General features: G+C 40.7%; 2 protein-coding genes across 4 annotated transcripts in view; one reads left to right on the top strand and one right to left on the bottom strand.

Moving 5' to 3' along the window:
• Nucleotides 1–100: 100 nt before the first annotated feature.
• On the bottom strand, nt 101–13,248 carry prkaa2 (protein kinase, AMP-activated, alpha 2 catalytic subunit). 2 transcript variants are annotated; one of them, XM_031753938.2, is made up of 10 exons: nt 13,121–13,220; nt 11,772–11,913; nt 9,800–9,893; nt 7,910–8,054; nt 6,201–6,288; nt 5,794–6,018; nt 5,248–5,410; nt 4,738–5,076; nt 4,461–4,587; nt 101–3,482 (listed from the first exon to the last, which is right to left on the bottom strand). In XM_031753938.2, exons 1-10 carry the CDS (start codon nt 13,218–13,220, stop codon nt 3,232–3,234), a joined length of 1,674 nt encoding a protein of 557 aa, XP_031609798.2. In that variant the 3' UTR covers nt 101–3,231. The 2 variants fall into 2 exon arrangements, with proteins under 2 accessions (XP_031609798.2, XP_039462663.1); XM_039606729.1 differs by having other exon boundaries at nt 3,232–3,482; nt 13,084–13,248.
• A 1,564-nt stretch (nt 13,249–14,812) lies between these two features.
• Nucleotides 14,813–22,398, top strand: part of plpp3 (phospholipid phosphatase 3) — a 28,586-nt gene continuing 21,000 nt past the window's right edge. The window contains exon 1 of one of the 2 annotated variants that reach the window (XM_031753665.2): nt 14,813–15,398. In XM_031753665.2, the coding sequence (XP_031609525.1) occupies nt 15,260–15,398 (139 nt within the window). In that variant the 5' untranslated portion in view covers nt 14,813–15,259. The remainder of the gene's footprint in view (nt 15,399–22,398) is intronic. The other variant, XM_031753664.2, reaches the window with a different exon arrangement.

The raw sequence follows: 22,398 nt of genomic DNA, 5'->3' as shown, positions 1-22,398 counted from the left end.
TGATGATTACTTGAGGTCATTTGCAACCGGCGTTTGTAGTGGGTGTGAGTTTGTGTGACTCTATGAAATGTCTAAACTGACAAAAGACGTTAAGACGGAATCTTTTTTAATGTTTATTTTTTTTTTCAATAAATATTCATTAAAGTGCAAATCAATACAGCAATATCATGCAATGCATAACAAGAGAAATCCAAACCCCAATCAGACAGAAAGACATATAGAGACAGTTTAAACACGCACGCATACACGCAATCACAACAACCAGCGTGCACCCACATACCTAACAAACACACACACACACACACACTCGCACGCATGCACACAAACGGGGGTATTTAGGGTTACACTGATCATAAGAACCCCACTACAGAAAATACTCACTTTGGTACAACATGTGAAATTTGTATTTAATTAGGCCCTTTAGCATTTCTTCTGGCTCTAAACACAAATTAGTTTACATGACTATCATGCCACTGGTATTTGCATACAGTTGTGATGGTAGACTACACCTGACAGTAAACACTGGTTATGTCAGAGGAGTTTTTAAATCTCGCCCATGACTTCTGCTGGATAGTGCACTTCAATCATACATATTTTTGCAAGTGTTTTTTAGGAACATCAGTACCAGGAATTAAAGCATAAAGGCCCATATATTATATTGATGTGACTGAAGCTGCTCACAATAGAGAAGTAATTTAAGACACAGCAATAGTGTAAAATAGATGGCTGACAAAGACTGTGGACCAGTGTTTACAAAGGTGTGTATGCAGCAGCACATTGGAGCAGGGAACACAATTTCTCTCTGACAAAGAACAATGAGCAGTGTATGAGCTTACAGACAGCACAAATACACAGAACATGTAAATAAAGGGTTTCAAGGGAGCAGAAAGTGGCTTTAACTGGTTCAACTAGACCTAGGTCTACTAGCAATTAGAACCAGGTGAGAAAAGTGACCCGACACTGAGATATTGATCTGGGAAAGCGGGGTGTTTGAATCCAACGTGAAACCAAAAGGCAGCACTTTTTAGGACACTGAAAAAATGTGCATTTTCTGTGCTCATCTCACAGGGTTGACGTGCTGGAGAAGAAGTTCCATCACTTTATTTTGAAAGATTTCTGCAGCTTTAATATTTTTCCCAGTGGCATTCATCTTCTATTGTTTCAGTTATTTAGTTTTTTACTGTACTTATTTATATCAGTGTGTACTTCTAAGGGCTGTATTTACACTTTTGTAAATCTCTGTGACGCCACTCTGCAGAAAAGTGCCTCAGTCCCACTGACTTCTACGTCTTACTGCCAACAGTAGAAAGGCAACAGTCTGGTATCCCCCCTTCAAAACAGCAGTTTTAAAACCAGAAGAACATAGTGAGAGAAAGAGAGAAAAGGATTTACATCAGCAGCACCGGCTTTCATTTTACATTCAGTCATAAATGATTCTGATATAATGTTATGCCTGGCTATAGCAATACACAACATCACTATGGAAATCTGACAGGACATTACAGAACGGTGGCGTGCATCAACAGCAACCAGCAACAACAGTTACAGTAAAATTTGTGGTGCAGTAAACAGTAAGTGTGCAAACTGCCGGCCACAGCAAATGAGTTTTACAGTGCAGACTGAACAGACAGCAATGGCTAATTGAAATAGATAACAGCTCAGACAGCTGCACCACACCAAACCGTCACGGTTTGTCTCTCGCCACTCACTTTTCTGATTCTGTCACCTCTCTGAGATCCCAGACATCACAATTATACTGAAGAGCCTTTCAGCACATCAGTGTTAAGTCAGTGAAAATATACAACAAGTACCATACTTATCTGAGCTCACAAACACACACCCCATACCAATTAATGCGTTGCATTGTTTAAGGCAACTGTAGAAAAGTTCATGTGGCTTATACACTTGTGCAACAGATACATACCATCTCACATCTTTTTTTTGCCCTCCTCAGTGTCATTCTATTTTGAAATTCAATGGCTTACTTAAGTACTTTATCAAGTTAGAAAAAAAAACTGGCCACACCAGCCAATAAAAATAGTTTTAATATCTCACATTAAGGGGTATCTGCCTAATTTTAAAGCTTAATAATATAATAATAAAACAAAATGTTATTTTTTTAACCTAAAAACAGCTGTAATGCCTGTCTTTATTCAGCTTACTGCATATGTGACTGAACTGAACAGCTATGATAACTAAGCAAAAGTGTCTTCATTAGGGACTCACATATAAAGGGATCTGTGGGTGTGTTGCATATTTGTGGGTGATGTATAAAACGCTGCTTTAAATAGCAGGGTGATTGAATGCTTTGAAATATATCTGGATATCCCCCTGAAAGAACCCCAAACTCTCGTAAGATGGTCTGCATCTGTCTTCAACACCAATGCAACAGATACTCGGCGTCATGCAGAGCATCATTCTATCATCCCGCTGTCTCAAGAGGTTCACTACTCATCTACAATCAATTCAAAATCAAGTAAAATTATGTTGAAGTAGTAATTAAATTAAAAAACTATAATGCCTAAAAAAAACTCTTAAAAATAAATATGGGTCTGACAGCTAAAATATTAATCTTAAAGATGCATAAAGTACTTTATTTGGTATTTCTCTGTCAAACTTTTCAGCTACATAATGATTGTAATATAAATATAATACAAGGATAACAAAATCTTCCTCATAAACAATATAAATAAAAAATCTTAAATAGAATTTTACATTTTGCGATCCTCTCTCTAATGTCGAGTTTAACAACTTTGCCTCAGTGAAGATTTAAGACAAGATGCAAACCTGACCTTTGATCAGTGGTACAGTGGGTGAAGGAAATTCAGCAACTGATAATCAGCTGAAGGTGTTTGTGGGAGAAGTGACAGCGAGCTTGACCTTTGCTGAACTGTGACCACTCGCTTCTCACTAATTCATAGATTCCCCTCAGCTGCAGCCTGATGTGTAAGACATCAAGACTTTGACCCGGTGACTGTCAAAACAAGAAACAATAAGCCCCACTATTTTACCTCCTCATTCTCTCTCTCTTCATCCGAGGCGAATGCCACACCTGCCTTGCCATTTACATTTCCAATCGCTTCCCCCAATCCAGTAAAACAGAACAGATGGAGAAGAGACAGAAAGAAGAAGTCACTCCAAACATCTACACTCCCTACATCCTCGATCTGTGATTAGCTTAAAAACCCCACTGACATCCAGGTTACAGTGACCTAAGGGAGACAGCAGGGCTCAGCGTGCTAGTGTAGTGATCAGACTGGCACACATTTCAAAGAAGTCCATGGTGTGTGATCCCTGACGTGGGGTGAGTAGATGGGAGCTACCAGACAGGGATCCCGGGAGAGAGGAGCTGAGCTGGGGCAGATCAATCGCTGGGGTTGCCGAGTCAATGCTCAGTCTGGGCCTGTGGAGACCGGCTGTGGAACCTGACCTCTGAGGAGTGGATGAGCCCGATTTAAAGCCCACTGCCTCGATGATGTCATCTAGAAGCACAGCAACAGCAAATAGTAGTAGTCATTCATCAAGTAACTACTATGTTAACTTTTGTTTTATTAAACTTTGTGAGAAATATCTGTGAGACAGTATACAAATCTGACCAGCTATTTCGAACCAGTGCTAAATGCTAAAAAAAGGTCATTTAAAACAAAAGACACAAAGCTAATGATACATGAAAATGCAATTATGATGGTGCGGTTTTAAAAACGATGTCAATGCATTTTTTAATAAGTAGTGGTCCTCTCTGGCTGAAGTGCAATTCTGTGCTAAAGCAAGTACAAGATGACTCATTCACCTGATTTGCATAACCATAAAAATATATATCTGTCATCTAAACAATAATGTCATCTATCGGATGTATGAAGTTTCTTATACCCTTTTTAAATCTTTTAGGCTTCAAATGACATGATATTAAATCTGTTAAAGATTCAAGACACTCAATCCAAGACCAGAAATTTCTGCAGTGGATGATTTAAATGGTCTAAATGTAAATAAAAGATCACAGACACCCATCTACTGAGCATCAAAGGTACCGGTGAGGTGAGGTGTCTATGCAGAAAGGATACTAAAAGACATCTTGCAAGTAATACATTAGTACCAACACACTTCAAAACTGTTTCTTTCCTCAGGCTGTAGGATTGCTGAACCCACTCTCAACACTTTAACATGAAAAAGCAGCTTTTTCATAAAATAACTTTTTTCTTTTTTTTTAATGTTTTGTGACTACAGCTGCAATTTTCTTAGACAACCTTGTGAAGTGCAGTTCACACCTTTAGTCATTTCAGCTCAACTTCAGAATGACAAAATTAAGGACAAACAAACTCTGGTTTTACATCAGCAGCTTTACACCCGCACAAAGGACATGCATGTTTTAGGATTTGAAAAATGTTTATTTTATTTTGGTTTTAAATTATTTATGTATTGATTATGACTAGATTGTGAAACCTGTTTAATGTGTTACTAACCATCAATGCTCTTGAAGTCAAGGAGGTAGGACCTGTTGTCCACTTGATAGAGCTGCAGGCTCATTTTCACCAAGTTGCCTGTCACTGGATTCTTCCTTCGCACTCGCAAATGGTATGGGTTCACCACCTGACACACACACACACACACACACACACGCATGCAAAAAGTAAGTCAATAGATATATAAAAAAATATTTAAAAAAACAGCCAAAACAGAGACTCTCGTTTGTGTGGGGTTCTTTGCAGTGATGTGCTTTATAAAGGTATATATAAGCACCTTCCAGTCAAAGTTGAGTTGCTTCATAGCTCTGTACACCTCAGCCATGATATCATAGGGTCTGCTCTGACTCCTGATACCCAGGTGCCACTTAGCCTTCTTCACTGCCAGCGGTTTAGGCCGAGTGGTGTTGAGAGCATCCAGAGGACAACGAGACTTTGGGCTGTCAGCCAAGAGCGGAGGCATCCTCTCTGGGTGAGGTTTAACTCCAGGGGGTAACGGCATTCCCTCCTCTATAAAGGAGCCCTGTGGAGGACTGGACGCCAAATAGAATTCACTGGCCTGGGTCATGATGCGCCTGTTATCTATGATGAGGTGATAGGCTACGGCTAACTGATCCTGCGTAAACAGAAGGACGATGAAAAATAAAGTGAAGACCAAGGAGATAATTCACTCCCAACAGACCATTATACTACTGAAACCTACAAACGTTGTTTACAGCTTTTATAATATATCAGGTTAAGTTTATTAAACATAGAAAACATGGACTAGAACAAAGACAATGAGCACCTGTGGATCTCCACTGTACAGGCTGGTCACAACCTCAGATTCGGTGCATTCAAACTTCTCGCACACTTCCCTGACAGCCTCTTCATCCAGAACAGTTGCATCATATGACGGATCCTCTGGGAAAAGGTAGCCTGGTAGGTCCTGCTTAAACCATTCGTGTTCCCTATCAAAAAACATTGATCAACTCAAACTCTTCATCCCAAACTCAATACTGACATTATCAGACACGCAAGTTGTGACTTTTAGCTTGCTTGAAGCTGCATTATCAAACAGAGGAGTCGGTAATAACAATCCTGTGCCACATTACAGAGCTAACAGTTATAAAAGAGTGAACAGGCAACTATTTGACATATTGAGGAAAGAAAATAAAGCTATAACTTGAGTTATAAAGCTATGACATTTTATTTTGTGGCAACATTAGTTAAAGAACTCTTTTTTTAAATAAAAAAAATGATATATGAAGAGAAACATACAGTATAAATAATAAAAAAGTGCTAACAATGTAGCTAAAGGAGGCCTCTGGATTCAAGACAGTGGGGTCAGTACCTGATATCTTTAATGGTGGCTCTCTTCAAAGGATCCACCTGCAGCATGAGCATCAGCAATGAGGCCACAGAGCGGGTCAGGTACTCTGGGATGTAAAAGACACCTCCTCTGATCTTCTTAAACAGTGTGGGGACATGCTCATCATCAAAGGGCAGGGTGCCACACAGCAAGGCATACAGAATCACACCACAGCTCCAGATGTCAACTTCTGGGCCTGCGTAGAGTCTAACAGAGAGATGAAAGGATGTGACAGTTAACAAAAAAAAAAGCCAGATGCTTAACCACCAGAAAAGCTTTTTTTCACAATGATTTATAGGTTAACGGTTAAACATAAATACAATTATTAGATAAGTCAATAACAAAAATAGTTGGTTGTATGATCACACACAAAAAACAGACACACAAACCTTCCTGAGATGACTTCTGGAGCTGCATAGTTGGGTGAGCCACAGCTAGTTCGTAGGAATTCTCCATCTGACATCATGTTTGACAGTCCTGTCGGACAATCCCAATTAAATGACAAGAGAACATTAATATCTCTCTGTCTTTATTCTTACAGCAACAAGCATAACAACAACAAAGCATCTTAGTATGGAGATGAGCCACCTGCTGCCACCAGAACAGCTTCAGCTTTAGAACTCTTTTAAGGTGTTCAAGTACCCTCAAAAGATATTTCATCATTCGGTGGAGATGGAGAGCAGTGAACCTATCTCACATAGGTGCTCAACTGGGTTTAGATGTGTGATGGCTGTAGCATATCATTCTATCAATTCTATTAATTTCTAATAATAGACAGATATATTTTTCTTCTTTCCATTCAACTTAGGGTTTCAAGGGAGTGAAACCTATCACTGTCCATCTGTCGTGTCATCTGTCATGTCTGTGACAGAGAGCCAGTCCAGCACAGAGCTGGCACAACGAGAAAGACTAGTCATACCCACCCCTATGGCCAATTTAGAATCATAAATTAACCGACAATCATGTCTTTGGAGGCAAAACTTCACACAGAAAGACCCAAAACAGCACAGTATATGACCATATTTTCCATCCTCATGAATCCAGTCAGTGACCACTAATGGCCTATAAACAGGGTACTGTAACCCTTGAAGCGACCACTCTAGCAGACAGGATAGAAATGTTTCATCCCAGGATGAAGTAATAAGGTGATCGTTCAGAACATTGCACTGATTTCTAGTGACCTTTTCCTCTAAAGGAACAGACGGGCTAGTCAAACCCTGCCAGCAAAAAGATCCCAACAACACAACACATCTCCAGAACCCCTCCTTGTACGGGTCAAGGGTTCAGGTTTTTCCCCCTAATCTGTCACCTGTCTGCAGGTTAAATTTGAACATGGCCCAACAGGGAGTTATACACTGCGGACACTACTGAGACCTTTATCCTTCTTTACTCTCCAAGACACTAAGCTCTAAACACAAAGCTCGTTTAATTGGATGAGCCTCTCTCTGCCTACCAGGGTCTCTGCCAAACATTAAACGTCAGACACTCTGTGTTGTGCTGACCTTCCCTTTATCTTTTATCCCTGGTCCCTTAACACTCCCTTGCTCTGCTTGCCAGTATTTTTGCTCTCAGCCAAAACACTTCTCCTGCTGTACTCCACTGCCACACCCCCCCCCTTGATTCCTTCCCTATCAGATGACACTGGGCCTCAAGGCTTCCTGCCAGACTTGATATGAAACCTTGCCGTTGCTAAGGGATGTCTCTCCACCCCACACGCCCTGCTGCGCATAAGGGCCCTTGTGTGTTTTTGAAAATATTTCTCTCTTCCATGTTCATATTACATCAGCAATTTTGACTTAAATTACCAAAATTAAGGCCTTAACTGATAAGAGGCATTCTCAAGTGAAATATTCCTTATCATTTAATAAAGCTAAAAGGTGCACAATTAGATTTCACATTTTTCTTCAAGTTAACAAAGCTACTGCATGTGTTGAATCATAAACAGCTGTCACTTGGCTTTATTTAAACTATGTAATTTTATTCTGTCACCCTAAACAAACCTCAGTATTTTATGTGTCCTCTTACCATGAATTTGCAAAAAATTCTATTGTCGAGCTTGTTTTTATGTCTCCCCCTCTAGCTATAACTGTTTTCTTACCAAAGTCTGCTATCTTTGCATTCTTATTGGCATCCAATAGGACATTCTCAGGTTTGAGGTCTCTGTGGACCACCATGTGCCGGTGACAGTAGTCTACAGCTGAGATAATCTGCTGGAAGAGGCGGCGTGCTTCGGTGTCCTCCACCTGAAAGACACAAAATGAATAGACATGACTGATCTGAGTGATGATGCTCCCTCTGATCTACAAGTGTGCAACTGGGTCAGCCTGTCACAGGACCCAACTTTAAAAACATTTCTAGCAGATTTTGTTGAGTCAGTGCAAAAAAAGCACTAACATTTAGAGTTATTATGGAAAACATTCATTTACTGATTTATTACAAATGGAAAACATTTCAGACTGTGTTTTCTACGCAGGTAATTAAATTTAAGATCAATAATCATTAACCCATTTATCTCTTTTAAGTGCCATTAATGACCCGAGAGAATAGCTGGCTTCATGGATGCTAATGGTAAAAAGCTAGTGATTTTAAATACTCTGGTTTTCTGAACTGTAGAACGCTGCCTACAGACTAGTTGAAAATGGGCTTTAACACAAAAGGTAGTGACAACAGAGTTCATGAAGAGAGAGAGGGAGAAGCACAAAAAAGAACAAAAGATTTAAAAAAAACCAGCAATAAAAGCAAAGACAGTGGACAGTTTCATTGCTTTTAACACTAGTTTCACTTGACTATAATCAGTGACTTTGGCTCGCTCTCCTTGGCAGAAGCAGGACTAAAGGACCAACAATAGCACAAACATGTACAAGAGTAGGAGTAGTGCATATTCTGGATGTTTCTGACCCTGGCGACATAAACAGGTAAGACATGCAACGTTCTGCAAAGGTGTGTGTAGGCGCTGTGTGGGACTAATGCATAACCATGCAGTCCATTAAGAGTCACGCTACTTAAATTTCAAAAGGTGAAGTTTATAAACATCAATAGAAAACTATGAATGGCTTTACTAGACTTTCCTAGGGCAGCTTTTCGTGACTCACAGTTCAAAATAAACCTTATTTATGTCATACTAGGCCTGTGGAACCTATCAGTTAATATGATGTCTGAAACAAGCCATTTTAGCCATCTTTACGCTCATTTTAAACCAACTTTCTTCTGATTGGTTGCCCCTCGTGAACAGAAAATCTAAGAAATGTTTTTTATGCTCACAGGTAGAGCTTTGTGCTCTAGAGATATCTGCTTTCATTGACACCACACAGAGCTAAGGGCAGAAAAAACTGCCTGAAATTAAATGTTTAGACAAATCTAAAGCATGAAACTTTGGCTCATAGGAATTACTTTCACATAAACTGACTTCATCTAAGTTTTTGAAAGTTTGCCCATGTTTAACACGAGCATCCACTATTATAATGTAATATGATGTAATGTATACATGACAAAACAAGGAGAGACGTTGTAAGTCGCACTTGAAAACAGAAGCACATGTTTAGGAACATAGTTTAAATGTGCATTTTAAGTTAATTAAAATATAGATACCTACTCAAAATGACAGTAGTAAGAAGCTTATATTTAAAGCTAAAGCAAGAACATATAGTTTATAATATATATAATGTGAAGGATGTGGATTTAAATAATGTGAAAAACTACAGTCAACACAAAGTTAAGTATAAATACACTCAGCTATTTTTAAGAGCAAGTCTACCTGGATTACTGCACAAGCCCAGGAAACAAACCATCATCAGATTTTTGCTTGATATGTTTATCAAATATATGCAACACTTGCTTTTAAACTGTCAGAACTGTTTAACCAGTCAGGCTTCTGTTTAGTCAGCTAACCATGCCACTGGATAATAAAAGAATTTCTGATGATTCATTGACCACTGTACTCAGCCAGGCTGAAATCTACCAGCAAGATAATAGAAGAATGTCATCTTACCCGTCCATTCTTGCAGATGTAATCAAACAGCTCGCCTCCCGACACATACTCCATGACCATGAAAAAATCTGTCGGTGTGCTTATGACCTGGTACCTGACAACAACAACAAAAAAACCCAAACTGTTGTATTACAATGAACTTTTAATACATTCATTAGTTGATTTCACCTTCTATCTTCTATTTTCACCTTTTATTCTCAAAAATTAAAAGTGTGATCACTTAGACATGTCCCTTTTTTAGGTAGATTAATTTTTAATGGAAATAACATTAAAATAATTAAAACTCTTGTTCCTGACAAAGTCAGTAATGAAATCATTAATTAAAAATTACATGTTTTTAATTGAATCGCTAGAGAGGCGTATAGAGAGAGTCAGCTACCTCTGTCCAGTTTTTTGAGTATATCAGGAAAAGATTATGATGGGCAAAAGACATTAGCAGAAGGATATATGGCTTTTTCTTTGCAACTCTGCCTACAAGGGAGGCCCCGGGAGCTGCTTCTTCACTGCTGATCCCAGAAATAGTATTTTGTGGTTACCAATTAGCGAAGCTGCCAGTTTAGGACCCATGAGGTGTCTGTTTCTGAAAATAGAGTGTCTGATGCATTTGTTTCCTTGCTCTGTGTTGCAGGCCTCTCATTCCTCTTTCTATTCAGGTTCAAGTTTTTGTGGTTTTATGTAGGGGGTAGGACACACCTTTCTATGGCATCTTCAGTTTTCGCAATTTCCCATAGAGAATAGCTTTCATTTCCCTATTAAGATGACTTTCAAAATAAAAGTCACTTTTAATTCTCGAGCAGGCAAGAGTTGATGTTCCAGTAACTCAGCTAACCAAATGAATAGCTTCTTTAATCAACACAGCAGTTATCAGATGTGCTATCATATTTGGAGAGGTTTCTTCTCATGATCATTTCTGTAACTTGTGCAACAGGACACAGGAGTGATTGTTGCTATTAAAAATCATCAGTCAGTCATATTTGTCATTCATGACATTTCTGATTAATTTACTGGAAATAAGAACAAATGTGCTTTTCTTTAAAAACAAGGACACAGATGAGTGAACCCGAATGTCTAAACCTATATCGTCTACATAAACAATACACAGCATTAGCACACAGAAACAAAGGCACGGCAAGGCTGTGATATTGGGTTGCTTTCATAAAGGTCAGGTATGTTAAATTGCAGGCACAATTTCATGAATGGTTGCCGGTGGTAGAATATAAACTTTATCACAATCTATTTCAATCCTGTCAAGCTGGGTGAAGCCTAACACCACAGGGACTATGGGAGGAGAAACATTAAGACAAATAACTTCTTTTCTTCTAACAGTTGAGAGTGTGGCAGCTTTTATAGTCATGGTCGGTATGTTAAACTGCTTCCATGTCTGTACAAGAAGTGTACACAGTGTGCATGTGTTTATTATTGTATATGTCTCTGACACTGACTTCCACAGCACTCCAGCTTATGACCTGACAACTCGCATATCTGCCATTGCTTAGAGTTTTACAGTGGACTAACCCTAACCCTAGACTAAAAATATCACAAACAATGTTGAGAGGGACGGACAGACATGGACTAACAAGGTGAAAGAGGCCAGGGAGATAGAAGGAAAGAGAAAGAAGGACAACAAAGACACGGAAAGACCCATGAGGAGAGAGGGATTTAGACAATATCCACCATCTTAACTGGAGATTTGTCCTAGCCAGAGCACATTTCTTTATCTAGCTCCAAGCTTGTGTGCGTGCATTGGTATGTTTGTGTGTTTTACCTCCTGTGAGCCTTGTGGGCATGCTCAGTAGAGTACAGCTCTAGAAAACACATGTGAACAAGCAAAGCATGCCACAACACACAGCAAAGAACCCACGTTACAACAAGCAATAATAAAAGAGAGCCCAGTTATCTCTCTGCAAAGCCTGTCAGTCTTCACTGAGAGTCTTAAATCTGACAGACGGATGTGTCGTCTTTCTCCACTTACAGCTTGATGATGTGTGGGTGTCTGAACAGCTTAAGATTCTGGATCTCTCGTTTGATCTTCCCCACAACATCGAGACTACGGATCTTCTGTCTGTTCAGGATCTTCACAGCCACTTTATGGCCTGTCAACTGATGCTCACCAACTAAAAACAACAGAATGCAGACATGAAAGAGACAGACCACAGAGGCTAAAAAAATTAATAAAAAATAAATAAATCACATAACCTACTACATAAGCAGCTTGGTGTGGATTAAAAGGGTTACACTTTGATTTGGAGTCCTGTTGCGTAGGAAGCTCGCACAAAGTAGTGAATGAACTGTGTTTGTTATATTGAGCTTTTGCTCTCTTTTGTAACCCCTATTTTCTTTCCATGCGTTTGTTTATAGTGTTGGAGCTATCTGCCTGCTGGAGGCTCTGAAACCAAGCTGTTATTGCAGCTGCCAAACACTGCACACGAAACTCAGAATCAGATACGAACTGGGGCATGAACTGCTCCCCAACTAACACACAAGCAGTAACCTGAAACGAGCAAGCATTACATATACACACACAGTCATTTTGTATTCATTCACACATGACTTGACACAGATTTTCACACTCCTAGTGGTTTGGGAGTGTGAGCAAAATCATTTTCCTTAATAATGATGTTCAGAAATAGCCATGGTTTCAAATGCTTTAGCAGCACACACAAGAAACAGGCGGGGTGAGCATGGAGTTAAAGCTCACAAGGTCATGCTGAGTGTCAGAGAACTAGCGAAGGCAACCCTAATAATAATCTGTTATATGCATCCTTTTGAAGCTTTAAGATTGTCTAGGGTTTGCCCGACTTGACAAGCACTTAACAAGCTACCACCGGCTAGCAGAGAATAACACATCGGACTAGCTTGCAAACATTAATGTCAGTTCAACGTTAGGTTCCCACGGTGGGTCAAACGGTGAGCTTCAGACGTCCTTTGTCGCCAGACAGGGCAAAGGACAGCCACCACCGCACAGTCCTTATTACTTAACGTTATACCATAATAATGCGAGTGTGACTGTGCATCTCCGTGCATCCAGGTTTTATCACCTCCCATAGCTGATAACAGCAGCTACTGAAGGGGGCTTCGGTGAAAGAATTTGACTTTGAAGCGGTCGGATTCTCAGACTACAGTACGTTTAAAATCCAGTCTGTTGCCGTGGTTAAACCGCTCAACTACGCCAACTGCTTCACTGACCACCAGCAAGTTGAACGCGGAGCGTTAAAGAGATGGGAGGGGAGGGGGGCACAGCGACTACTTGACATTAACTACTCCAACTGAAGGCACAAACGTACACATGAAGCCTGGCATGACACAGAAACAGGACTTAACTCTTCACTTTGCCGAATGTCCCCACTCCGAGCGTGTCGCCGAGGATGTAATGGCCGATCTTTACCCTGCCTTCGTGTTTCTGTTGTTGCCTCTCTGCCATCTTCTCCGTTACCGACGGCTTGGATCGCTCGGGGAGGTGGGAGCACTGCCTGCCTGGCCTGTGCAGCGCACGGGGGGCGGGGAGGAGGGAGGGGGGCGGGGCACTTCACAGTGAAGAATCACCAACGGCGGAAAACGCGCGCACGCACGCGAATTATCCCTCCAAGAACCAGGCGCGCTCTCCCACCTACCCTGCACGGAGCGACCGACGGGGTGTTATGTTGAGTTTAGTAGCCCAGTCAAATACCAACCCTCACGGTCTAAACACAGTAACACCTGTCTGCTACATGGGTGTGTAAGGTATGTAACGTTTGCGTATAGACCGTTATTAAACCAGTCCTGCAATAAATATAGACTATCAATATTTATAAAATCGTATATATATTTAATTTCTTAAATTTCGTGAGTGATTATTAGTATGGGTATCTGTTGTTTTAAGTAAATGGATTTTTTTTTCTTCATTATTCATAAATGCACTCTGGTGCAGTAACACAAGCGTCATTATTTCTGTTGTCAAGAATCTTACAGACTGCAATAAAAGACCAGTACTTGCATATTATGCACAAAACTGACCCTGGAAGATCCCGTACATTATTGCCTTAATTCAAGTAAGGGACTGAAAAGTAACGCTACCCAGTCTTTACATTTACATATCTAACGCTGGTGTGTGCATATCGTCGTTTCACAAATTACGTATTAGATTTTAATAACCTGGTTAAAGAAAATAGGTAGCCAAGACAATTTTAGAAAACTTAAAAAAAAAAGAAAGAAAGAAAAAAGGACAAAGTTGAGCTGTTCGGATTTCACCACTAGATGGCAGTATACGCATGATTCATCAATACCTGGTATGAGTTTCGGATTTCGTTCTGCTGCTATGTTCTGCGTATGTTCAATACGCAACAAGCAAGCAATGTTTGTTTATATAGCCATTTCCCCGGACAAAAACCACATCGAAAGGAATCTAGGACAAAACAACAATATGAAAAAAGAGGAAACGGGAATACGATGAAAATACACAAAATAACACAAGGCTCGAGCTTCTCAAATTGGACAACAAATAGTGTTCGCTCACCAACATATTATATTACATTATGTTATATTATAAGTTTTTTTTTTAATTAAACATATAAAAAATCGTCTGGAAACAGAAATTTCCTGAAGTTAAAAAAGATTAAAATCACGAATTACAGACTTCCCGACTTTGTCTCTGTATGGAGACTGGACAAATATATATAAAGTTTCGACACATTTTGCACATGAAAAACAAATATCAATCTTTTAATTAACAATTGAACTTTAATTGTTACAATATTATATATTGTAACAATTGAACTTTAATTGTTACAATATTATATATTTTTTATCTTTTAAAATAAATTCTTTGTTGAAAATTACAACAACAACAAAAAAAAAACTCTAGCACTATATACTGGAACATATTCTCTTTATTTTGTCTGTCCAAGAACAAAGATTTTTAATAGTCTCAACTCAAAAGCGCTTCGGTTGTTTCGCGCCTGTTACCGTGAGTAACCGCTAGGAGCGGTTTTTCCGCACCGGTGGTCTGTCCACTGCTGGGCTCCACTCTTCCAAGTTTTTCAAGCAGGGATGGAGACGAGAGGAGGAGGGCTGCTGTAGGAACTAAGAGAGCGGGGGGAGGAGGAGGAGAAGAAGGATTGATATAACAAGAGCGGCTGTCGATGCGCAACGCAAGTCTCACTCCAAGTCTTTGAAACAAGACAGATAAAGAGGAGCGGGCTTTCCATTCAGTACCAGTGCAGGCAATTTTTTTTTTAAACTAAGTTCGTGCCGCGGGTCCGTTCTCCATTTAGCCGACTACTCATCTGACTTTTAATTATTTTGTAAAAGTGAAATACGAGAGAGCGAGTCATAAACAGATCAGACACTCCGAGAGAGCTGCGAGTTGGGAAGTTTGTTTCCCGTTGCTTTGCATGACATTTCTTCCAAGGACTTGAGAGCCTGACAGAGTTTCTTCACAGACCGTGCAGTGTGGGATTTTGAGCTGAAACGGGGACTCATCAAATGCAAAATTACATGTATGAGAAAGCAATGGCTCAAGAGACAAGGAACGGAGGAACCTCTACGTTAAATAACAACAATGGTGTTGACAACAGTAAGAAGAAGGTGCTAATAGCGCTCGATGTCTTCTGCCTTCTACTTGGTAAGTTCACAGATACGTATACACGACGCTTTCCTCTCTGTTACCATTTAAACTGCGTATCTCACATCAGCTGTTGTAGAGTACATGCACAAAAAACTGAAGACAGAAACTTCTGCACATTGCACTCACAATAAAAGCCCTCTTTAGAATAGATAAACAGTGCCCGCCTTTTCTCAAGTTTGCCAATAAGAGTATTATCATTTTAAAAGTTGCCCGTTATCTGTAACTGCAAAACAACTTAAGCTGCCACATCCCCTTATCATCCAGTTCCAACGCAACACCCCCGGGCAGTGGAAGTGGCGAACAAAAAAATAAAATAAAAAAATCAAACAACATTTCAGGAGTTCGCACTTTTAATTTTCTTTAATTCAACCCAGAATCACAATCAGTTTGTAAACTGAGAAAAAGAGAAAACTGTTGTTGTTATCAAGACAGCTGACTGACTTCTCATCGGAGAGAACTGTCACCAGATAATATACTGATCATTTCAAAGTCCATGGAGTGTCACTGTAACTGATCAGTTGGTCCTAGTGCTCCTTGTCAACATGCCCGGGGCATAAATATTTTCAAGTGTTCGAACCTGCCCTTAAAAATAACCAGACAACACCCACCACTTCCCCCAGTCTGTTCTCTGATAACCATGATCATCTGACCCCAAATCAGATGAACATGTTATTCAGTGGGTTATTCAGTGGGCATCCCATGCAGATTCAGTGTGCTGCCTTTGTGTATGTGTGTCTGTGTGTGTGTGTTGCTTTGCTGGTTTGTTTTTGGCTGTTGTCACTGTAGCCCAGTCCTTTTAGTGTTGAGTGCCAGTGCCCCCCCCCTCCTTCTTTTCACACTATTTTCATTCCCCCCATCTCCCCTTTCTCTTTTTTGGAAAAGGATTATGGGAGTTCTGCTTAACTTCTACACATTCACTCCCAGAATCTTGCCAATCCCTGGCCAGCTGCCCCTGATCTCTTCACTTCAAATTACTTTCTTTCTTTCTTTCTGGCTCTCTTTCTCCCTCTCTGTCCAGGGGAATGCGTGGAATAATTGCTTAAGCATGTGTTGTGGTAGGGGAATGCCTCTCCAATTTGAGTGAGGGATCGAAAAGTGGGACCAGTGGCTGACCGGGCTTTAGAGGAGCAGGTGGGAGACACACCAATAGCGCAATATAAAGGAACTAGTAAAGTACCAATGAAGTATGCAACACTACCACACAGGAACTGGATTGTATCATCCAGTATGTTACAAATGGTGCACATTAACTCCACATAAGTGCTGTGAGGTAGAAGCAAAGCTCGCTGACAGACAAAGTTTTCCATTGGGTTTATACTAGTTTTCTTATTAAAGAACCCCAGACAGAGATACACTGTTTCATCTGCGTTCATATAACTGTAGATGAGCTTTGATCACATGTGGACTGAATTTCCTGCACAAACCAACTTCCTTTATTGGTTAAAGCTCTACAGACAGTTCTCCATTGCCTTGTTAGGACACCCACACGCACTCACAGACACGCATGTATGCCTGTAAACTCACACAATGCATGTAAGAACACAGTAACAAATGGTTACAAAGATTCTCCTTTGTTATGCTAAACACAATCTGGCTGCTCAGTGATGATTGGTTGGCCCACTTCAGTGGTTTGGGGGGAGTTGCGGGTTGGTGCGAGGGGTGACTGGGGAGGGGGTTAAAAGAGAGGGAGAAGAGATCAGTAGAAAGGGAGGGTTATCAGGGCATCCTGAATGAGGAAGGAGGAATGCGGGTGTGTTGTCGAAGAGCTCAGCGGAATGCTTAATGGTTGGTGGCTTTTGTTCTGAGCGTGTTTATGGCTAAAAAGTAGTGTACACTACTAAAACTAGGAAATAGATAAATATCTCATTACCTTTAATTAGTTCCTATTCTGCCAGCTGGGCTCTACATGCAGAGTCTCTGCAGTTACATCTTCCTAACGGATGTTAATGTGCCCAACTGACACACCCTTAGGCGCAGATAATGAGTGTCTGCATAAAAGACATCTGAGGCCATCTATAGCTGCACACAAGGACAAAAGAAAACATGTTTACATGTTTAATGAAGAAGCCATCCCAGTTGGTTTTGCTAAACAAAAATGATAATGCACAAGCACAGCAAGATTAGAAAGGCATTGAAAAAGCATACTCACATTCTCTCCAGCACTCAACTACCAAGACCGGGGTTACGGCATACAGTTTTGGCAGCTGAGCACAACCATCATCTGCTGATTTCACTCTGGATCAGGTTCCACTCCTACAGAGCAGTCGAGTTGATTTAGCAACGCTATAAGGAGCGTGCACACAAACAGTATACACTTACTATAAATACACAAACTCGACCGCAGAATTTCGTATTCCCTTTTGGCGACTCACTGCCCAATAGTCTTCTCTTGGCTGTTTGAAAAAAAAAATGTTTATTGTGAGAACACTGCAACGAGACACAGACTAGAGCCCTCTGGAACCCAAGCATCCAAAAGTAGTCTCACTTAAACCATGATTAAGTTTTACACAATGCAAAGGGGATTATACATTATGTGTTTGCTTCTGCAGAACTGGTTTGGGATGGAGTGGTCTTTTTGTAAAACATAAACATGGATTGTCCGGGACTGGCTTCATTGACTCTATATATGCTTCTTTTAAAGGATCATGATCTATCTCCTTATTATGATCTAGGAGGCAAAAAAATATATAATGTTTTAAAACATTTAATTATGTGTTTATTGCAAAATTTGGAGCTCTGATACAGTCAGGTGTTCAGCGGTCTGCTTTTCCACAAATCACAGACAGGTAGCCAAGAAGAGCGTAACCTTTTGGCCTCGAGGAATCAGCTTCATAACTGGGCCCGGAGCATTAATCCTTCTGTATTCGACTCCTGCGTTCCCATCAGCTGCTATAACATTACAGCAGTCAGTCACACAGCCTCTCATTAAAGTCAGAGAGGTTTAACCTCCACCTCTCCAGGCCTCAGCCACTTCAATCCTGAGCCGCTCTACAAATATTTTCGAGAATTTCACAAATTCTTCATCTGGCTGTACCTCTGTGCCCAAAGACTCTGGATGGGACATCTGGTGCAATTTTGGGAGTAAGTGAACCAGGGGGCATATAGAGTGTGTGTGTATATTGGAGCTCAGGAAAGGGTGGGAAACGGAAAGGTAGTGTCGGTCGGAGGTGGGTGTGGTTGTGAAATGAAATCCTGACTCTTTTTTTTTTCTCCTAGTCCATTTCCACATCTATCTCCATTCCTTCCCCCTGTTCCTTCTCTACCGGAGCCAGTCTTCTGTCTTCATAATTGTCCCAGAATAATAAGGGAAAAATCTATAATGAACAAAATAATATTAGAAGAATATAGATATGCATAGATTATACAGTCTGTGTCTGTTAGAAAACTATATTGAAGCAGCATGTGAATCCATCAAAGAGAAACTGAAACACAGGCTCCAATCCAAAGATGCTGACCTTAATCCAAGGGTAAATATTCTCAGGGATTCTGCACAAGTCTTTCAGAGGTGAGAGCCATGAACATGTTCTTTGAAATATATTTGGCTGGGATTTATTGGGATCTGTTTAAACATTAGGTGAAAGGTCAGAAAGAAAATAGACTCACATATGATCAATGTCTGCAATGCTCTCTGTGTGACATTAGTTACACTCATGTGTCAACCACAGCAGACGCTTAATAGACATGCACAGAAGAATATGTCTCAGGATTCAGTTTTGACAGTGATCAGATTGAGTGTTTATTGTGAGAACACTTTGCACATCACAACACAACATAGCTTGATTACTCGACTATACTTTTGCCATTTTGATATCTAAATGTTATCTGTGGCCAGTCTGTGATGAGTGTTTATGTTGGCGGCTTCGGGACAAGGTGAGGTTATGGCTCTTAAGAAGGTGATGAGTGTCCTCTGGCAGAGGATAAAGATCAGCAGATGTCCCTGATAACAGAAGCCATAGGGATACTATCTCTCCTAGATAAGATGCTAATATAATTGCACATTTTTGAGAAGATCTATGTTTTTTTTCGTGCGTGTTGAGATGAAGAGCACCGGTTGCATCAATGCCAGACAGATCTGCAAAATTTCCCGACTGTCATTGTGACATGCGGCTGGTTTCTGCTGGTGCAAGAGTTAACCACCAAACCCCTGGGGTATGTGCCTTAGCAGGGCTGTGATTAGAGGTGTGTGGGTGTGAGCGTGTGCATGTGTGTCCTTTGGGATTCGGGAGTAAGAGAGAGAGCACCCAGAGCTGTCATTAAATGGACCATATAGCCTGAAGGGTGAAGCATTCTGTATTCACTCTGTGAGTAGCATGTGTGAGGCATGTGTGGCTCGATTTATAGACGTGTGTCCCATGTGGCTCCCGTGGGCAAGCTGAAGGCATAAGCTTGACCAATTTGCCTGTAGCTGTTCACACTGCTATACAAACCAGACACATTCATCTCCTTTACCTTTTTTTATACTGTCGCCATCCTGGCACACAGATTGCACAATAAAACAAAGACACCAGCTTGTAGTTTACGCTTTGACAACAATAGTGTAGTAATGCCTCTCATTCTCATGTCTCATCTATGATTATATCCCTCTCATATAAACACTTTTCAAACTGCTTATTTAAGTCATTTTGGATTACTGGGCAGGACCTTACAATAAGCTTTTGTTAGCAGTCAATTTTGCATGTGTTTAAACTTGTGTTTTAGCTTTCACCAAGAAATGTAAATGTATATTTCACAGAATTCTGCATGTGGGCAACAAACATCTGTTTGCCTATTATACCCATGAAAATATTAACTCTTAGACTTTCTACTTTTTCCACAGTTACTTTTTTGATTTAACCCAGTGTTTTTCTATTAATCAACATGTGATGAACAACAATGGCACTAGCCCTTTAATGTAAATTAGAGCGCAAGCGGCAGATGATCTGAAGTTATGGGCCTCATTAAATCTCTTTTCCCCCCCACACTATCCTTTCTTGGGCCTGCTTCCTGCTGTTACACAGGCCCCTCTGTCTGTCACTTTCTCTTACTGCATATACAGTCTTCTGTATTTGTGTGTGTGTGTGTGTGCTGTGTGCATCCAGGGATGGGGGTTTGGGGGTCAGGGGGATTTCTCTGTTTCGGAGAGAACAATACCCCTTTTGATGCATCTCAGCGCTCTTTGTTTCGTTAACAGGGACCAACAGACCAGTGGCAGACAGAAGGAGGATGAAATAGAAGGGAGGGGTAATAAGTGAATGAGGGAGAGATGAGAGGGTGTAAGAAGCTTCTTACTGGATACTCAAGGTCGCTTGATTATCTATCAGTGGTTTATGGCTGTTGCTGCTTCTAGCTATATTGTTGACTGGATTGTGGGCTGTAGTGCTTATCTGCTCAGAGCTGTGTAGTAATCAGCTCAGCATCTTTAATGGCACAGGCCTTATCTAAGCTGCAGCCACTGAGCTCTATCCTGTTTACATACAGAGAAGCCCCCTGGCTGAAGAGGATCCATGTAACACTAGAAAACATCATGCTTTACATTTGTACTGTAGCAGCAGTTTAACATCTTGTGTACACAGTTATAAAAAATGGTCTGGGGTATATGCTGAAGTGAGCTGGAATGAGAAGACAGTCTTGCGTTAAGTTCAGGGGAGCATTACCCCGAGATGAAAGCATCAGGTTTCAGAGAATCCATAGCCCTCCTCTCCACAGCCAGGCTTTTGTCCCAAGGGGTAATAATGCCATTATGGCAATCGTTGAGAAACGCCTAGCCAGCCATCTAACCAACCAGCCAGATAACGTGATCTGGCCCCTGGACGCTGCTCATGTTTCTCTTCATTGGAGCAGCTGTGCATTTGTCTTTTTTACTGACAGTGCAGCCAAGCATTAAATAAGTCTCCATAACTTTTAACTGATCTTTTTAAAACAAATTATGAATATCCTCTTGCCTTCCCTAGTTTCTGATGTGGACCAAAGGTGAATTTCTCTTCATCTCTTCAAATGCACTTATAAGCCAAAAGCAACACAGGGCCAGCAGCAGCACTCAGAAGTTGCCCACACAGGTGCCTGCTGGTAAAAGACCCTAGAGTGTGTCCCAACAGATGCCTGTGTGTAAAAAGGCATTTATTCCTGTGAATAAAATCTCTCTGAGTAAGCACATGCTTCAGCCAGCGGCCCCCCGGTAGCTACAGCATTCACACAGGGGGGGGAAAAAGGGATTCACTCTGTGCACCACTCTGCTGACCTCAGCCACTCCTGTGTATCTATGTGTGCGTCTGTGTTTGTGTAATTGTGTGCTTTGTACATGTGTGAGACACATCAGCAACCTGTGGAAACAAAGAAACTAATATCTCGAGCCAAACATCTGTATCAGTGCATGTTTGTGCACGCGTTTATAAATGTATGTTTCCTAAACAGTGATTATGTGTATGGTAAAAGCATGGGTGGTTTATATGGAGCCAAGTTTGTTTATTTGGATTACGAGGACATTTTTAAAGCCCTTTGTGGTCGACAGCTTAAAATTGTTTCAGAAAGAAGTTGGCTGAAGTCGCCAGTGAAACCACAGTAATCCACTTTCACACCCACATAGCCACACACACAACCGCACACTCTCAAAGATACAATACGCAGCGTCACAGTGACATTTGGATCCTGTAGGCTATAGTATAATCCTAGAGTTATGCCACATCCCTCACCTATGACCCTTTGCTCTTCCGGGATCTGTCTTGAATGTATGCACACTATCTCTAAATATGTGGAAAGCCTCACATACTCTTGCTCATGGCTTTAGTGACCTTAAGATAGGACTAACTGGGTGGGCTTGCCTAACTGTATAGTGTTTGATGTGTGACAAATTTCAAAACATCCAAGGCATCTGCTTGGCATGCCATTTTTAAAACCTCAGGGGTGACAGTACAAATGATAATGAATATGTGTCCTCTGTAAACACTTAGCTTAAGATTGAGACTGGAATTACTAATAAATAAATTAATAGAAACAGTTAAAAATACACTATGTACCACTG

Source organism: Oreochromis aureus, linkage group 23 (genome assembly GCF_013358895.1).
Source record: "Oreochromis aureus strain Israel breed Guangdong linkage group 23, ZZ_aureus, whole genome shotgun sequence".
Taxonomy (NCBI): Eukaryota; Metazoa; Chordata; class Actinopteri; order Cichliformes; family Cichlidae; genus Oreochromis; species Oreochromis aureus.
The sequence above is the reverse complement of the archived record's forward strand: the minus strand, read 5'-3'. Positions and strand labels throughout refer to the sequence as shown.